Here is a 14,559-nt window from a genome sequence, read left to right on the forward strand (position 1 = left end):
CGTTGAACCCACAGATACAGAACCCATGAATGTGAAGAGCTGACTATATGTGAAAATACATGACTTATATATTTCAAGATTTCTGAAGAATGCAGGTAGAATTTATGCTGAATAGAAACATGAAGTTGCTTTATTTAAAAATTCTTGAATGGAGACTTGAGGATTACTATTCACTTCCAAGGATGACTGGTATGTGAATTGGGCCACATAAGCAATTTTCACCTAATATTGCCGTCCAAAGTGACAACCTACACTCTAGTGGCAGACTCTGTTAAAAAGGCCTTGGTATATTTATATGACAACTTGAAGAACATGGAACAGCAATTTTGTTCTAAAATATGCGTTGAATCAACCCATAATCTATGTGCACTTATTTTCTGCATATCAGCACTCTCTCATCAAATTATTCCTGAAAGTTCAAGAAAAGTATAGTGGTGTTAAAACCTTTATATATTTAAGGTATTCAACTCACAGAAACTGTGAACTGTATATCTAGTGAAACATAATTGAGAACAAAAGAAGTAAGAAAAAATCAACTAATTACATCTGGATCTTAACATTAGTCGTATCCTGATTATCTGCACCAATGGAAGGGATTGGCTATAGAAAATCACATATAATCTATTCAGTGGGACTGGGTCCATGGCCTTGTGCTTAGTAGCTGAATTTCTAATTGCCCAGTGTAACTTACTGCAAATGTGTTGTGAGGATGCCCATCACCAGAAGAGTGGCCACAGATACATAATTTTGTTTCTGGAAGCAATTCCTAGGTTAAACAAAGAGAATCAGGAGTTGGCTTTTTTTTCAATCTTAAGGCTTATGCTAATAATGTACATTGTCATTTTTAAAAATCATTTTTTGGGATTATCACCTTGGTAGGTCAAAATAGGGAAGAATATTCCATCATTGTCTCACAGTTAACTAGTATAGATTTTAAAAACAGAAATAATTTGGCAGATGGGAAGTTGAATATTTGGATCATAATAAATTAACCCATAACGAAAAAATCCACTGATTATGCACCATGATACTGCCGTAGGAACCTTACTTCCCACCTGTAAGCTAAGAATCACAGATACTCCTATATATTTAAATGGCACTGCAATTTTGGTGTATGGGATGTTATTTGTTCTTAAAATGTAATCATCTCTAATTTTGAAAAAGTTCTGACTTGTAATCAATTGTAACCAGTACAAATGAACATAAATCCTGTCCTACCATGTCATGTGAGAACAATCACAATAATTTATTTAAATAAACTGCTGTGGTTATGCATTGTTATATAAAAATTATTGCCACTAAAATGTATCTAAGACTGTGCAACCAACCTCGAAAATATCTGTTAAAACCTGTTGAATTGTACCATTTGCATTGAAAACTACTCTATATACTCAAATGTATAGTTTGCATTTTTATCTGTAAAAGCAAAGTGATTATTTATTGATAAATGACATGGAATGTCATTTTTTACCTAAGTAGCATTAGACATTTCAAAGATTTTGTCTGAAGGGCAAAAGGATTACACTGCATTTGAATAGACCATGTGACAACACATCCTTAGACTTCATGTATGATATGAAAGGATGATCCCCATTCATAAGATACACAAGGGAAATTATAACTATACCAGAAAAGAAGAAAAGCAAGGAGGGATGTGTTAAGGGTGTCAGGGAGTATTTGTAGTGGTTTGATGCATGTAAATATTACATCTTATAAATAATTCTTTTCAAATACATCTATGAAGTTCAGAGGTTCTGTTTAAGAAATGGATTGTATATGCTTTACATGACTACATGCCATTTTCTTGAAGATAAGAGCAATATTAATTCAAACAGGAAAAATGGCTTCCAAAATATCCTTTTCCCTCTGTTTCTTAGGATGAAGTATGTCACCTGATGCTAGCAGATGAAGACTGGGGGGAAAATGTTCAAGTTATATTTTGCTGTCAGAATCCAACAAATACATTTTCATCTAAATTATTTTGTCAACAGCCTTGTGCTACCCTTGCTAACCTTATTTGGCACCAGTGCATAATTAGATACACAGGGGTGTGACTCCAATTGAAGGTGTTGGCATTGTAGCACTCTGTGAAAATATTAACTATGAGGTTAACTCCAATTTTCTCTTCTTTAATTAAATGCACATGGTACTAATGAGGTAACCTACTGTTCCTTGATAGCACTAATTAGCTAAGAGGAGAGTACTCTCTCACACTGCAATTTAAACCTAAAAATAAGGTTGAAATATGCTAATTGCAGGCAATTTAAAACAGTACAAGTTGAAGAACTAGTCATAATAAGAGAAACTGACTGCTTTACAGCTAGGCAGCTGTAACTTTGGTTAAAATCAAAACAAGCCACATGATTTTTGGACTGCTATTTAACAAGGTCATAAGCATCCTTAAAAAATGAAATGCTATTCCACACCATAACAGTAAACCAGATTAACACCAGTAAAGCCCTCAGATAGACACTCATCTACATAAAAAAGTGATTGTCACAATAACTCCAAATCTGCCGTGACACTGTTTATATTTAATACTGAAAATTAAACTCTATAAATAAGCAACATCACCTTAAATTCTTTCAAGAGCACCTAAGTTAAGTAAAATATCATAATTTGTGTCTCCAGCATTAACAAAACATGTTGGGATGCTGGAGTTTTGTCATCCCAGTCAGGTCAGAAGGGACAATACAGAGAATAAGTCTCACTCCTGGAGGAGTACATAAACAGGAATTATTGAGATAATGTACAAGTACAGTAATAAAAATACTATGGAATAAAAGCATAGTTAATGGTAATGATCCCTTAAATGTAACCATCCCTTAAATGGTAATTTAAGGGATACAGGTGCCAAATATTAAAAGGATTTCATTTAAAAAGAGATTTTCATTAGAATTTGTCTAGTTTTGGAGCTTTGGGATGGAAGCTGCCTGAGGCTTTACCGTGAGAATATTCCCCATTTTTAGCTCAACTGACTCAGAAACATAATTTCGTAAACCTAACCATATTTCAAACATATCTTCTTTAGTTACTATTGCAAATATTTCCCAAATTTTAACAAAAGGATAACCTTGACAAAAAAAAAAAACAAGAACAAAACAAAACAACCTCCCCCCCAAAAAAACAAGACCATGAAGAACCTTTTGATTCATCAACAATGATATGTTTGGATTGATACACAGTATATACTCATTATTTTTCGATTCCCTAAAATCTATGATATATCTTATTTTTATCAACCAGAAACACTAACCAAAACACTCCTATCAAATCATTCCCACTAGCATAGAGAGAAATAAAGCATATTAAAATGATACTGTCATTTATCTATCCATAGGAAGAGGAGACACAGAACTGCCCCCAACACTGAGGGCTCATAGAGACATTTCCCTGTCCCTGTTACATTGCATGCAAAATTAGGAAACATAACAGTTAAACAATCAATAAAAATAAAGAGTTAAAAGGCAAAATTTGTGAAAAGAGAAAGTCAAATTAAACTAAACCTTACTGAAGAACAATAATTTAGAAGTAAAATAACCTACTGAAAGGCAAAGGCTTTTAAGTAACTCACAATAGTTTCTACAGTTGAAAGTATGTGAGAATAAACTTTGCACTATCATTAGCCGGTCATCGTATCTTGCCAACAGGCTTGGTTGAAGAAATTGTGCTTTGAAAAACCCACCCAGTTTCTTCTCATGGCTTCCCTAAAGCTTTCTATGACAGGCAGAGACAGAATGTTGGTAAGAGATGCAATAAAACTCTGATCAACCATGCTTTAACAGACCCATGAAGCTGCAGGTTTGTAAAGAAGTAGCAAGAGGAATAAAATCAGACAGTCACTTAGAAATGGATCTGGAGGCAACCTGACATACTCCAGCAAATCACAGGGAAACACAATATGAACGGATATTTTAAGTGTTTTGCATCTGTTTCAAATAAGCACCAAAGAAACTTTAAACAGTGAAAAGGCCAGACAATGTACTGGAATGGGCTTTCAACATTAACTTCAGAAGGAATCTATTCTTCAATCAAATGTGAATCATTGTAATTTTTCTTTTAAAACAATAAAGAGTAAGCCATTTAGTGCTGAACATAAGAATGCTGGCTCTGGAGATAGTCTGCTGAGCTTCAGATCTCACACTCACTAGTGGTGTGACCTTGAGCAAAATATTTAGCTTCTCCTGTCCTCTCTCTCTAGACAGAGGATCATAAGTAACATCATCATAGGGTTATTAAATATGTTCAATTGTAAAGTAAATAGAACAGTGCTGATACCTATATACTTAACACTTATAAGCCATATACTTATTATTTGTTAGCTGTCATTATTGCTTCAAAATAGTATTCAATTTTCAGATAAAAATAATTATTGTTTCTACAATGTATAAAATGTTATTATGTATTATAAAGGTTGTAAAAATTCCCAAGACATTGTATCTGTTTTCAGCCTATCAGTAGACTTCATAATACATATTAAAGACTCTCCTATATGAGTAAGGAAACATTTTTTCCTTTTAGAAATCTGGTACAGCAAAACAGGAAATCAATATGTGTGTGTTCATATTTAGTGATAAGGTGAAATGACTTGTAAGAAAAACTATATTTTTTGCAAGGCTGATGAAGTGTAATTTTCATAGAAAAATATATAATATATACATGGTATTAATAGTATATATTGATCTTTCCTAACAAATGAAAATATTTTAAATTATTTAATATAATTTGTTTCTTGAGGTTGAAAGGACTCTCATATTTTTCTTTAACATGCTTAAAACTTTAGTGTCTTATAATATTTAGGATAAAACAATATCTGAATGGAATAGTGGTTGACTTAGTCCATTTATGTTGCTATAAAAGAATACCTGAGGCTGAGTAATTTATAAAGAAAAGAGGTTTATTTGGCTCATAGTTCTGCAGGCTGTACAATAAGCATGGTGCTAGCATCTGCATCTGGTGAGGGCCTCAAGTGGCTTTCACTCATAGCAGAAGGGCAAGGAGAAACGTGTGTGTCGAAATCACACGGTGAGAGAGGAAACGAGTGAAGGAGGTCCCAGACTCTTTTTAACAACCAGCTCTGTGGGAACTAATAGAGTGAGAGATCACTCACCATCACAAGGATGGCACCAAGACATTCATGAGGAATCCACTCCCATGACCCAAACACCTCCCGTGAGGCTCCACCTCCACCACCTGCAACACTGGGGGTTACATTTCGACATGAGATTTGGAGGGAAAATATCCAAGCTATAGGCGTGGTCTACATTTTAAAAATGAAAAAATGAAAAAATCAATGTTCAGCTAGTCAAGAAGTATGAACATTCTTCACGTGTTCTAAAACAAATCAAACTTTAAAACAATAACAAAAATAAATGGCTGATTTGCCTTTCTGCCCCTCCAACTGTTTTGTTGTGTTTGCTGATTTGGCTGCTTGTTTTTAGGACATCCATCATATCTGACGGAAACTGTCCCAGGGACAATGTAGCTATTGGGTTGTACCAGGATGACACATTTTAGCTTTGCAAATTCATACAACTTCATCCTTCTCAAGCCCATTTCTAAAAGCAAATTTTAAATTGCCTAGGTCGGACAGAGAAGATGTAGAAAAGAGAAATCGTACTTGAAAATTGTTTTGAGTATTCCACAGATAGGTGGATCACAGAAGTTGTTCTCTTGTTCGGAGTCAGTCAACAAGAACCAGAGATTACGTATCTCAGAGGACCAAATCTAAGTAAGTGCATGCCTAAAAATTTTTCATTATTGATGTAGTTAGCATTGTCTTACTTTCTTTTGTGACACAGACTCCAAAACCTGTACAACATTGAGAAGATCGTGGTGTGGACCGAGGAAGGAAAGGAAGTCCAGGGAGATAAAATTATTTGTAAGAAGTTATGCTTTTATTTATTTACTTATTTTGAGGCTACTGTGTATCGCATATCTGACTACACAGGTTCCCAAACTTGAGCACGTAAAATAATCTTTGGAGAAGCTTGTTATGATTGTGTATTCCAGGCTACTTTCCTAGAGATTCAGATTCAAAAGATCTGGTGTACTGTCCAGGAATAGGCATTTTAACAAGCATCTTGATTATTGTGGTTTAGAAGGTTTATGATCAAACTTTGAGAAATATTGTCCTTTGTTCCAGATATCTGCATGACAGGTATTTTTTCATTATTTTAGTCCATTATTCATTTAGTCAACACTTTTCAGTACCTACTATGAGCTATAAACTATATTAGCCATGTGGATATAAAGGTTAATGAAAATGGTCCTTCCATCCAAAGGAGAGCGGAAAAAAAAAAAAAAAAAAAAAAAAACAGTCATGTAAATTAGGATACAACAAGGTAAGTGCCATTTGCATGGACTCCTGATTTTTGTTTTGTTTTGTTTTTCTTTTTTGTATCTGAACCTCTGGCAATTTGCTAAAATCTAGAATAGCCTTCTCAGAAAAAAAAAAAAAAAAATTGGTTGCATGCAGTAAAATAAGGCATTAGAAAAAAACGAATTATACTGAGATTCAGTTCCCAAAATATTTAAAAAGCTACATTTGTGAAATATGGATGTTATTTTTTAATGAATTAAATAATAAGATACAATAGCAGGCATAACAACGACTACAATTTTGAGTAATGGGCACAAATAACATTTCGTGTTTTTGTTTTGTTTTGTTTTTTTAGACAGGGCCTCGCTCTGTTGCCAAGGCTGGAGTGCAGTGGAGCAATCTTGGCTCACTGCAGCATCCACCACCTAGACTCAAGTAATCCTCCCACCTCAGTCTCCCAAGTAGCTGGGACTACAGGTGCAAACCACCATGCTCATCTAATTTTCTTTGATTTTTGTAGAGACAGGATCTCACTGAATACTCCAGGCTGGTCTTGAACTCCTGGGCTCAAGTGATCCTCCCACTTCGGCCTCCCAAAGTGCTGGGATATAGGTATGAGCCACTACACCTGGTCATATTTCTAGATACTTTTACCAACTGTGATGAGATAGGAATATTTTTATCATTTCTATCGCTGACAATGTCATAGATACTGCAAACAATACTGTGGTGTGTTGCCTACATTCCTAATAGAAGAATATGCTGAGTTTCAATTGGGAATAAAAATAAGAATACTTTTTTTTCCATTCAAGTTCATAAACCTCCTGAATTCTATCCATGGATCCTCAGTTTTAAAGCCCCTGTATTAGAGAGAAATATTTTGCTGAAGACGTAAAAAGTACACTTTGACCATATTGAAAGAAGGCATTTTATAGCTGGCTCCCAAGGAATGAGCAGGAATTCATTACTTGGAAAAAAGAAGTGAGAAAAAAGAAAGGGAGAATGCCAAAGGTTTAGTATTATGCCTACAATATGTGATAGTTTTGGTAGGAGTATGCTATAAATGGGGCCAGCTGCTGAGAGACAAGGCTAGAAAGATTTGGACTATAAAGAGTTTTGCAGATCGGGAATTAGTAGTGTTTTTTTGTTTTTGTTTTTGACAAGTAGAAAGCATGAGGGTGTGGGTTCAGACTGGAATTGGCTGGCAGCCTAAGATTCCCAAAGATTCATTAGACATTTACTTCTAGTAAGTGCCAAAGCAGTAGCAGTGACATGAAAAAAGGATACCCAATTTGAGGACTGGCTAATTACTGAGGATTTGACGACTACCTGAGTGACTGAGAGAGTAAAGGATAAGGGACATCAGAAGCAGACTGTGATACCACTAGAAAGACAATAGAAACAAAGACAATTTTTAAAGAATGAAAGAGAATTTGCTTCATTTGGAAATAGTAAATGAGAGGTTGACTACTGAATATCTAGGTAGGTGTTTCTGGCACAGTTCTAGGTATACAAGACTTAAGTTCAGGTGACAAGGCAAGATATATAAAGACCTCAGAATCAGCAACTTATGTAGTGGTAACACCACAGGGAGTGGATAAGGTCTGGCAGTGAGGTCATCTAAAGGAGTAGTTCTTAGCCTACACTGGGGGTCAGTGTCACACACAAAGCTCTGTATATATAATGATGGTGGCGTTCAACTTCCTGATTTAACTGGTCTTGGTGGAGACCAGGCATTTTAACAAATAAACATCCCAAGTAATAATATGCAGCCAGAGTTTTTGGACCACTGATATAAAAGTTAACAGAAAAAGTTATAGACAGGAGATGGGGAAAAGCCAACAAAACACAAAAGAAGAGGAATGTTAAGAGAAGTGGTATCAAAAGTCTCAAATGTTTTGACAGGATCTACTGAGATGAGAATTGAAATCAGCTCTCTGAGGTGGTCAGTGATATTCAATAGAACTATTTCAGAAACGTAGTGATGTGGTTTGCCTCTGTCCCCACCCAAATCTCATCTTGAATTGTAGTTCCCATAATCCCCATGTGTCATGGGAGGGAACTGGTGGGAGGTAATTGAATCATGGGGGCAGGTATTTCCCATACTGTTCTCATGACAGTGAATAAGTCTCACGAGATCTGATGATTTTATAAAGGTAGTTCTCCTGCACATGCTCTCTTGCCTGATGCCATGTAAGATGTGCCTTTACTCCTCCTCTGCCTTCCACCATGATTGTGAGGCCTCCCCAGGCATGTGGAACTGCGAATACATTAAATCTCTTTTTCTTTATAAGTTACACAGTCTCAGGTATGTCTTTACTAGCAGTGTGAGAACAGACTAATACAGGTAGTAAGGAAAGAAACCAACGTATAATGTGTCATAAAAGGAATAGAAGTTAAAGTGTAGTGTAAACAATTCTTTATAATGGCCTAATGATGAAGGAGAACACAGGATTAAGATAATCGTCTGATATAAAACTAATATGGACATATGAATGTGATTTTGTTTAACTGGTGTTTTGTTTCTAAAGGTGGGAAGGGAAGGCACACAGAGAAATGGCAGACTGAAGACACAGGAATGAAGATGTGCAGCTGAAAGGACGACGTTCTGGAAGAGGTGGACAGGGGTAGGTATCATGCACAGGAAGAGAAATTGGAATTGGAGAGAAGATCTCATTATGACAGAAAGGGATATAATCAGAGATGGTAATATAAATTTGTTTTGGGAGTAGAGATGAGAGAGGCAGAGGGAGTTCTTGAGGCAGAGGGAGTTTTTGCCTGGTGGTCTCTAAATTTTTTCTCTGAAGTAGAAGGTGAAGTCACGGAGAACAGAGAAACAGGTGTGACTTAGGTGCTTTACGGGTACAGCGAAGGCTAGAAACTGATGCAGGGACAGAGGCAGAGTAAGGTGTCTAGAGACTCGTGAAACAATTGCTAAACATCAATGAAGACCAGCCTAAAGTCAGAGAACCAATACTGCCTGATACTGTGATTCTCTATAGGAATACTAAGTAGCTTGCTTAGGAGTAGGAATAAGAAAAGTCACGGCTTGGGAAACAGAAGAACAAATGCTGTAGCAGGGTCAGAAAGGGTGATTCATAATAGTGAGAGTGTTTAAGGTCATCCTTAATCATGGGATACAACATGATCAGGAAGAAGTCCAGGTGGGTGGAGGCAGTGGTGGGCTATATGTGGGAATAACAAGAGAGTATGCTAACACGGTGAAACCCCATCTCTACTAAAAATATTTTTTAAAAAATTAGCCAGGCGTGGTGGCGGGCGCCTGTAGTCCCAGCTACTCCAGAGGCTGAGGCAGGAGAATGGCATGCCCGGGAGGCGGAGCTTGCAGCGAGTGGAGATCGCACCACTGTACTCTAGTCTGGGCGACCGAGTGAGACTCTGTCTCAAAAAAAAAAAAAAAGAAAAAATAGAAAAGAAAAGAAAAGAACAGGTCCAAGGTCCAAGTTAGGCATCGTGGCCCATGCCTGTAATCCCAGCTCTCCGGGAAGCTGAGGTAGGAGGGTGACTTGAGTCCAGGAGTTAGAAGCTGCAGCAAACTATGATCATGCCACTGCACTCCAGCGTGGACTACAGATAAAGACCATGTCTCCAAAAAAAAAAAAAAGAAAGGAAGGAAGGAAGAAGGGAAGGAAGGAAGGAAGGAAGGAGGGAGGGAGGGAGGGAGGGAAGAAAGGAATGGAGAAAGACAACAACAACAAAAAAAGATAGGTCCAAGGTCATGGAGGACATTTTTAAAGGAATCGATTCATGAATGTTTACAATTTTTATGCTTGTTTTCTTCATGGATCAGTGTAAAATTTAAAAGCAGTATATATTTTTTTACCTGGGAATTATGTGACAGGTGCCATTCATTGGTAACAAACTCAACATGAAGATCCAAATTTACAAAATTGAATAAGAGATTACTATTTCCTTAAGAAAATAAATCATTCAAATTAAAACAGTAGTTTAGACAGTATTTATTTAAATAGAAGGCAAACTTATTTAAAATAAATTTGATTTTTAAATAATCTTTAGGAAGATACTGCATAGATTGAGGTATAATTGCATAAATTAGTGAATCTTCACACACAAATACATTACTTGGTGCTACTGTCCTGTAGTACTCTATTGTTTTGAGTTTCCTTGGTGTTGAAAGAGTAAAATTCTTCGAGAAAAAAAAAAATTGATGTCAAAACAAGGCTGCATTCTAGTAGCAAACCACCTCAAAGTTAACATAGACGAAACCTGATTATATTGCCTACCCAGCATTTACTTCTCTATTTGGTAAAAGCACCACTTTTTTTCTTTGGGGACTACCCTCATTGTGTACCCCATTACATGCAAATTGGTGGGACTGGCCCAAGGCCGAGTGGGTGATACAAGCCAGGTCAATTAAATTCCCTCTCCCAAGAACTTGATTTTTGAGGTAAGTGACATGTGCATAATAAACAACAGGAGTTCATCGAATCTAGTGACAGGGATGCAAGCAGCCTATTAGATCCTGCTCTGCTTTTGGCTCTTTCTGAGACCAGATTTTTGCTTAGCTTTGCCTTGTATATTGTAAGCAACTCTATATCCTTTGAAGAAAGTCTACTATTATTTTTTAAAGATTTCTGTGACTTGAAACCAAAGTTATAAATTAACAAGTTAACTATAATATACATATTTCAGTCAATAACCATACTGTCAAAATTAGGATTAAATCTTAATAGCTTTAAAAATAGATTTTGGAGCGAATTTTGGGTTATAATCCATTTACATAAAACAGACCAAAGATAAGACTAAAAGTCATGATCTTGTCCTCATTTTTCATTGTTTGCAAACTTAAGTGAAGTAATTAAAAATTGCTATTATAATTTCAGCTCTTTTTTGTGGGGGGGCGGGGGCAGAGTCTTGCTCTGTCATCCAGGCTGGAATGCAGTGGCACAATCTCAGCTCACTGCAACAGCTGCCTCCTGGGCTCAAGCAATTCTTGTGCCTCTGCCTCCCAAGCAGTTGAGATTACAGGTGTGTGTCACCATGTCTAGCTAATTTTTTGTGTGTGTTTTTAGTATTTTTAGCATATGTAGGTTTCACTCTGTTGGCCAGGCTGGTCTCAAACTCCTGGCCTCAAGGGATCCACCCAGGCTCTGGATCCCAAAGTGCTGGGATTACAATAGTTGTGAGCCACTGTACCTGGCCATAATTTCACTTTTATAAATATATTCTTCCATCCCTAAAATGTCAGCTTGTATAATCAGACTTTACATTGTACAAAGCACAACTTAATATGTAAAAATGGCAAAATAAAACTTTGGGTTAAATACAAAATAGCAACAGAGTACAGTTTATTAATGGGTGTTTGCGTATTTTATTTTTATCATAATTTAACACTACATACTCATTCAGTTTTTTCTTCTTTAATGGATTCTAAATTTAAAAGAAACACTTTTCTTTTTATTAAAAGGGTAGGTTAACAAAAAAAGTTGAATGGCAGCCACTGTCCCAATGCAGATACCATAGGTATCTGAAGGATTTCAGATTTTAAAGTACTTCATATTAACCCATTAAATCCACTGACATTCCTAAAGTAAGATTTTAAATTAATTTCAAAATATTTTTAAGATTAAAAAGGAATTAACAAAGATTACAGAATATAACAGTGTCAAATTCAGATTTTTCACTCTGTTTTTAGTCAACCCCTTTCTTTTTCACTTCAAAAAGCTGCTATCATAGCTGGCACTAATTGGCCCCCTTGTTAGAAATCACAGCAGAGAAGCCAATAATAGAAAGTGGATATGGACACCTCTTACCCAGAATCCAGGCTGTCTCCACAGACAGGTAAGGCTGAAATCGAGGAAAGGGCAGATGACATGGTTGTTGTCTGTGAGCAGGCTAAGATCTACACCTGTTCACTGAGTACATATTGAATTTCCAGGAATGCTAATCAAGTATCTTTCACGTGTCTAAAATCACTGAAAAGCAAAAGATGTGCATAGTGCTCCTGTAAGTGATACAGTTATTATATTTTGAGAGAGCATGAGGGCAGCAGTCAACAGGTGCTTCTGACATGAGATATCCCAGCTGAGTACTTACGGACTATTGCATTTTTGTTTACTTGTATGCATGTTTGCTTTATTCAAGAGAAGAGTTTAAGGTTTTTTGAAAAAAAAAATAGGTAGCTGGATTTCTTATGAACATTCAGAAAGTGACAGACAAAAATTTAACATATACAATAATTATTTAATAGACAAAACAAACAGATTTTATGTATACATTGCCATCTCAGTTCTGTGGGACACTACAGAACACCAATCACTAGGTTAAGAATCCGCTGCAAAGTTGAGTAGGAGCCACTAAACCCAAGAATGCACAGACAAATCAGGAAGGCAAACTATTAGTGATGAGTATCATATTAAGCACTATGACAGATGTATGCACTGGTGAAAAGGAAGCATAGAGAAAGGGTTCTTATAGGGCAGATGAGATAATAAAGGGCTCTAGGTAAGAATAAATGGACATTAGCATACAAATAAGAGATGGAGTGGGGTAAAGATGAAGAACATTTAAGACTAAAAAAGCAGACGACATAAAGGTTTGAAGGTGTCTGACCCCCTGATGTATTCTGAGAAGCACAGACAGTTCCATAAAGTCAAGCAAATTAATTCTAGGGAAGAAGGGTGGTAGGGTGGGGTTGGGGACAGAAAGAGAAGCAAAAGCCAGCTCTTCAAGAGTCCCATATAAAGCAAAGTGGCCTTCATGAACTTCAGACTTCTCATTTTTGTGTACACCACCTGTCTTTTCTCTTGGAGGATAAATGAAGGGTCAAATACATAAAAACATTTCTGACATCTCTGGAGTTCTATTAGTGTTAGCCTCAAGAAGTAACTATGATGAATGCAGAATGACACAAGATACTATTTTAAATAAAGATTTAATGGTAATTTCTTGATGACAAGCAATAACTTTTTGTTTCTATGATGTCCACCTCCTCTTTCTTCCAGTCAGTTGATATCCTATGACTTCACATGTGTTTTATTACTTAATATTCTTTCTTAGATTCCTTAAATACACTAGTAATCTCTAGTATATTAAAAGTCAGGGCTGGGTGCAGTGCCTCATGCCTGTAATCCCAGCACTTTGGGAGGTCAAGGTAGGTGAATCATGAGGTCAGGAGCTCAAGACCAGCCTGGCCAAGATGGTGAAACCCCATCTCTACTAAAAATACAAAAATTAGCTGGGTGTGGTGGTGGGCGCTTGTAATCCCAGCTACTCAGGTGGCTGAGGCAGGGGCCTGCTTGAACCCAGGAGGCAGAGGTTGCAGTGAGCTGAGACTGGGCCACTGCACTACAGCCTGGGCCACAGAGCAAGACTCCATCTCTAAATAAATAAATAAATAAACAAACAAACAAATAACTAAGTCGATTCAGTGTCAGAATTCTTGTTGCAAAATTCTGCTTTTGAGAACAGAGGAGCAGAGGAGTACTAAAATATAACTTATCTGAACTGCATTGCCATTAGAGGTACACAAATAAATTTTGTAGTACCAGGCATAAAGTAAGAAAATAATTTGACATGGTAGTACATTTTCATTTGTAGGAAAGTTTTGTGATAAGCTGAATAAGAAAATTTGGAAAACAGACAATCTTAGCTCAATTTTATAATGCAGCACTAATTAGGAAGTGAAATGGACATTTTAAAATTTGGGGATCAGAAAAAAATACTTATTACATTTAACACGAAACCCTTTCTTTGCTATTTAGAGCATTCAGAGTATAACTTCACAGATTATATATATTTGCCTTAATGTGATTTTCAGACTACATCTGCATGGTTAGGATTAAGAGACATGGTACAGATGTAAAACTACATTTGCATGCAATTATTTCTAAAACAAATGCTAGGGTACAGAATCTATTGAAATGGCTTTCAGGATGGCTGGCACAATATATTAAACCGGCTTCCAATCCAGTAAGTCTATAGTCTGAATATTTCAAATCAAGACACTTAGCAGAGAATAACTGTAGATTTTCCACCTTGACTCATTGTCCAACAATGTATGAAAATAGGTTTTGATCTCAAGGATTTAATGTAGAGATTTATTAATTTTCAAGCAAAAGTCTTTCTTGCTTAATGTAAAAACTGTATTTTACATATTAATTTCAAGAAATGAAAATAAAATTACTACAAAACAAAAAAATGAAAATAATATAGTAGGCAGAATAAAACAGCATAGCAACAGAGTAGATGTATTA

General features: G+C 36.2%; 1 protein-coding gene across 1 annotated transcript in view; it reads right to left on the bottom strand.

The window, feature by feature from the left end:
* FOXP2 (forkhead box P2) overlaps window positions 1–14,559 on the bottom strand; it is a 624,730-nt gene that overhangs the window by 124,119 nt on the left and 486,052 nt on the right. The window contains exon 7 of the mRNA XM_033192941.1: window positions 692–766. Within this exon, the coding sequence (XP_033048832.1) occupies window positions 692–766 (75 nt within the window). The remainder of the gene's footprint in view (window positions 1–691; window positions 767–14,559) is intronic.

This window comes from Trachypithecus francoisi, unplaced genomic scaffold (assembly GCF_009764315.1).
Source record: "Trachypithecus francoisi isolate TF-2019V2 unplaced genomic scaffold, Tfra_2.0 Lachesis_group4, whole genome shotgun sequence".
Lineage (NCBI taxonomy): Eukaryota > Metazoa > Chordata > Mammalia > Primates > Cercopithecidae > Trachypithecus > Trachypithecus francoisi.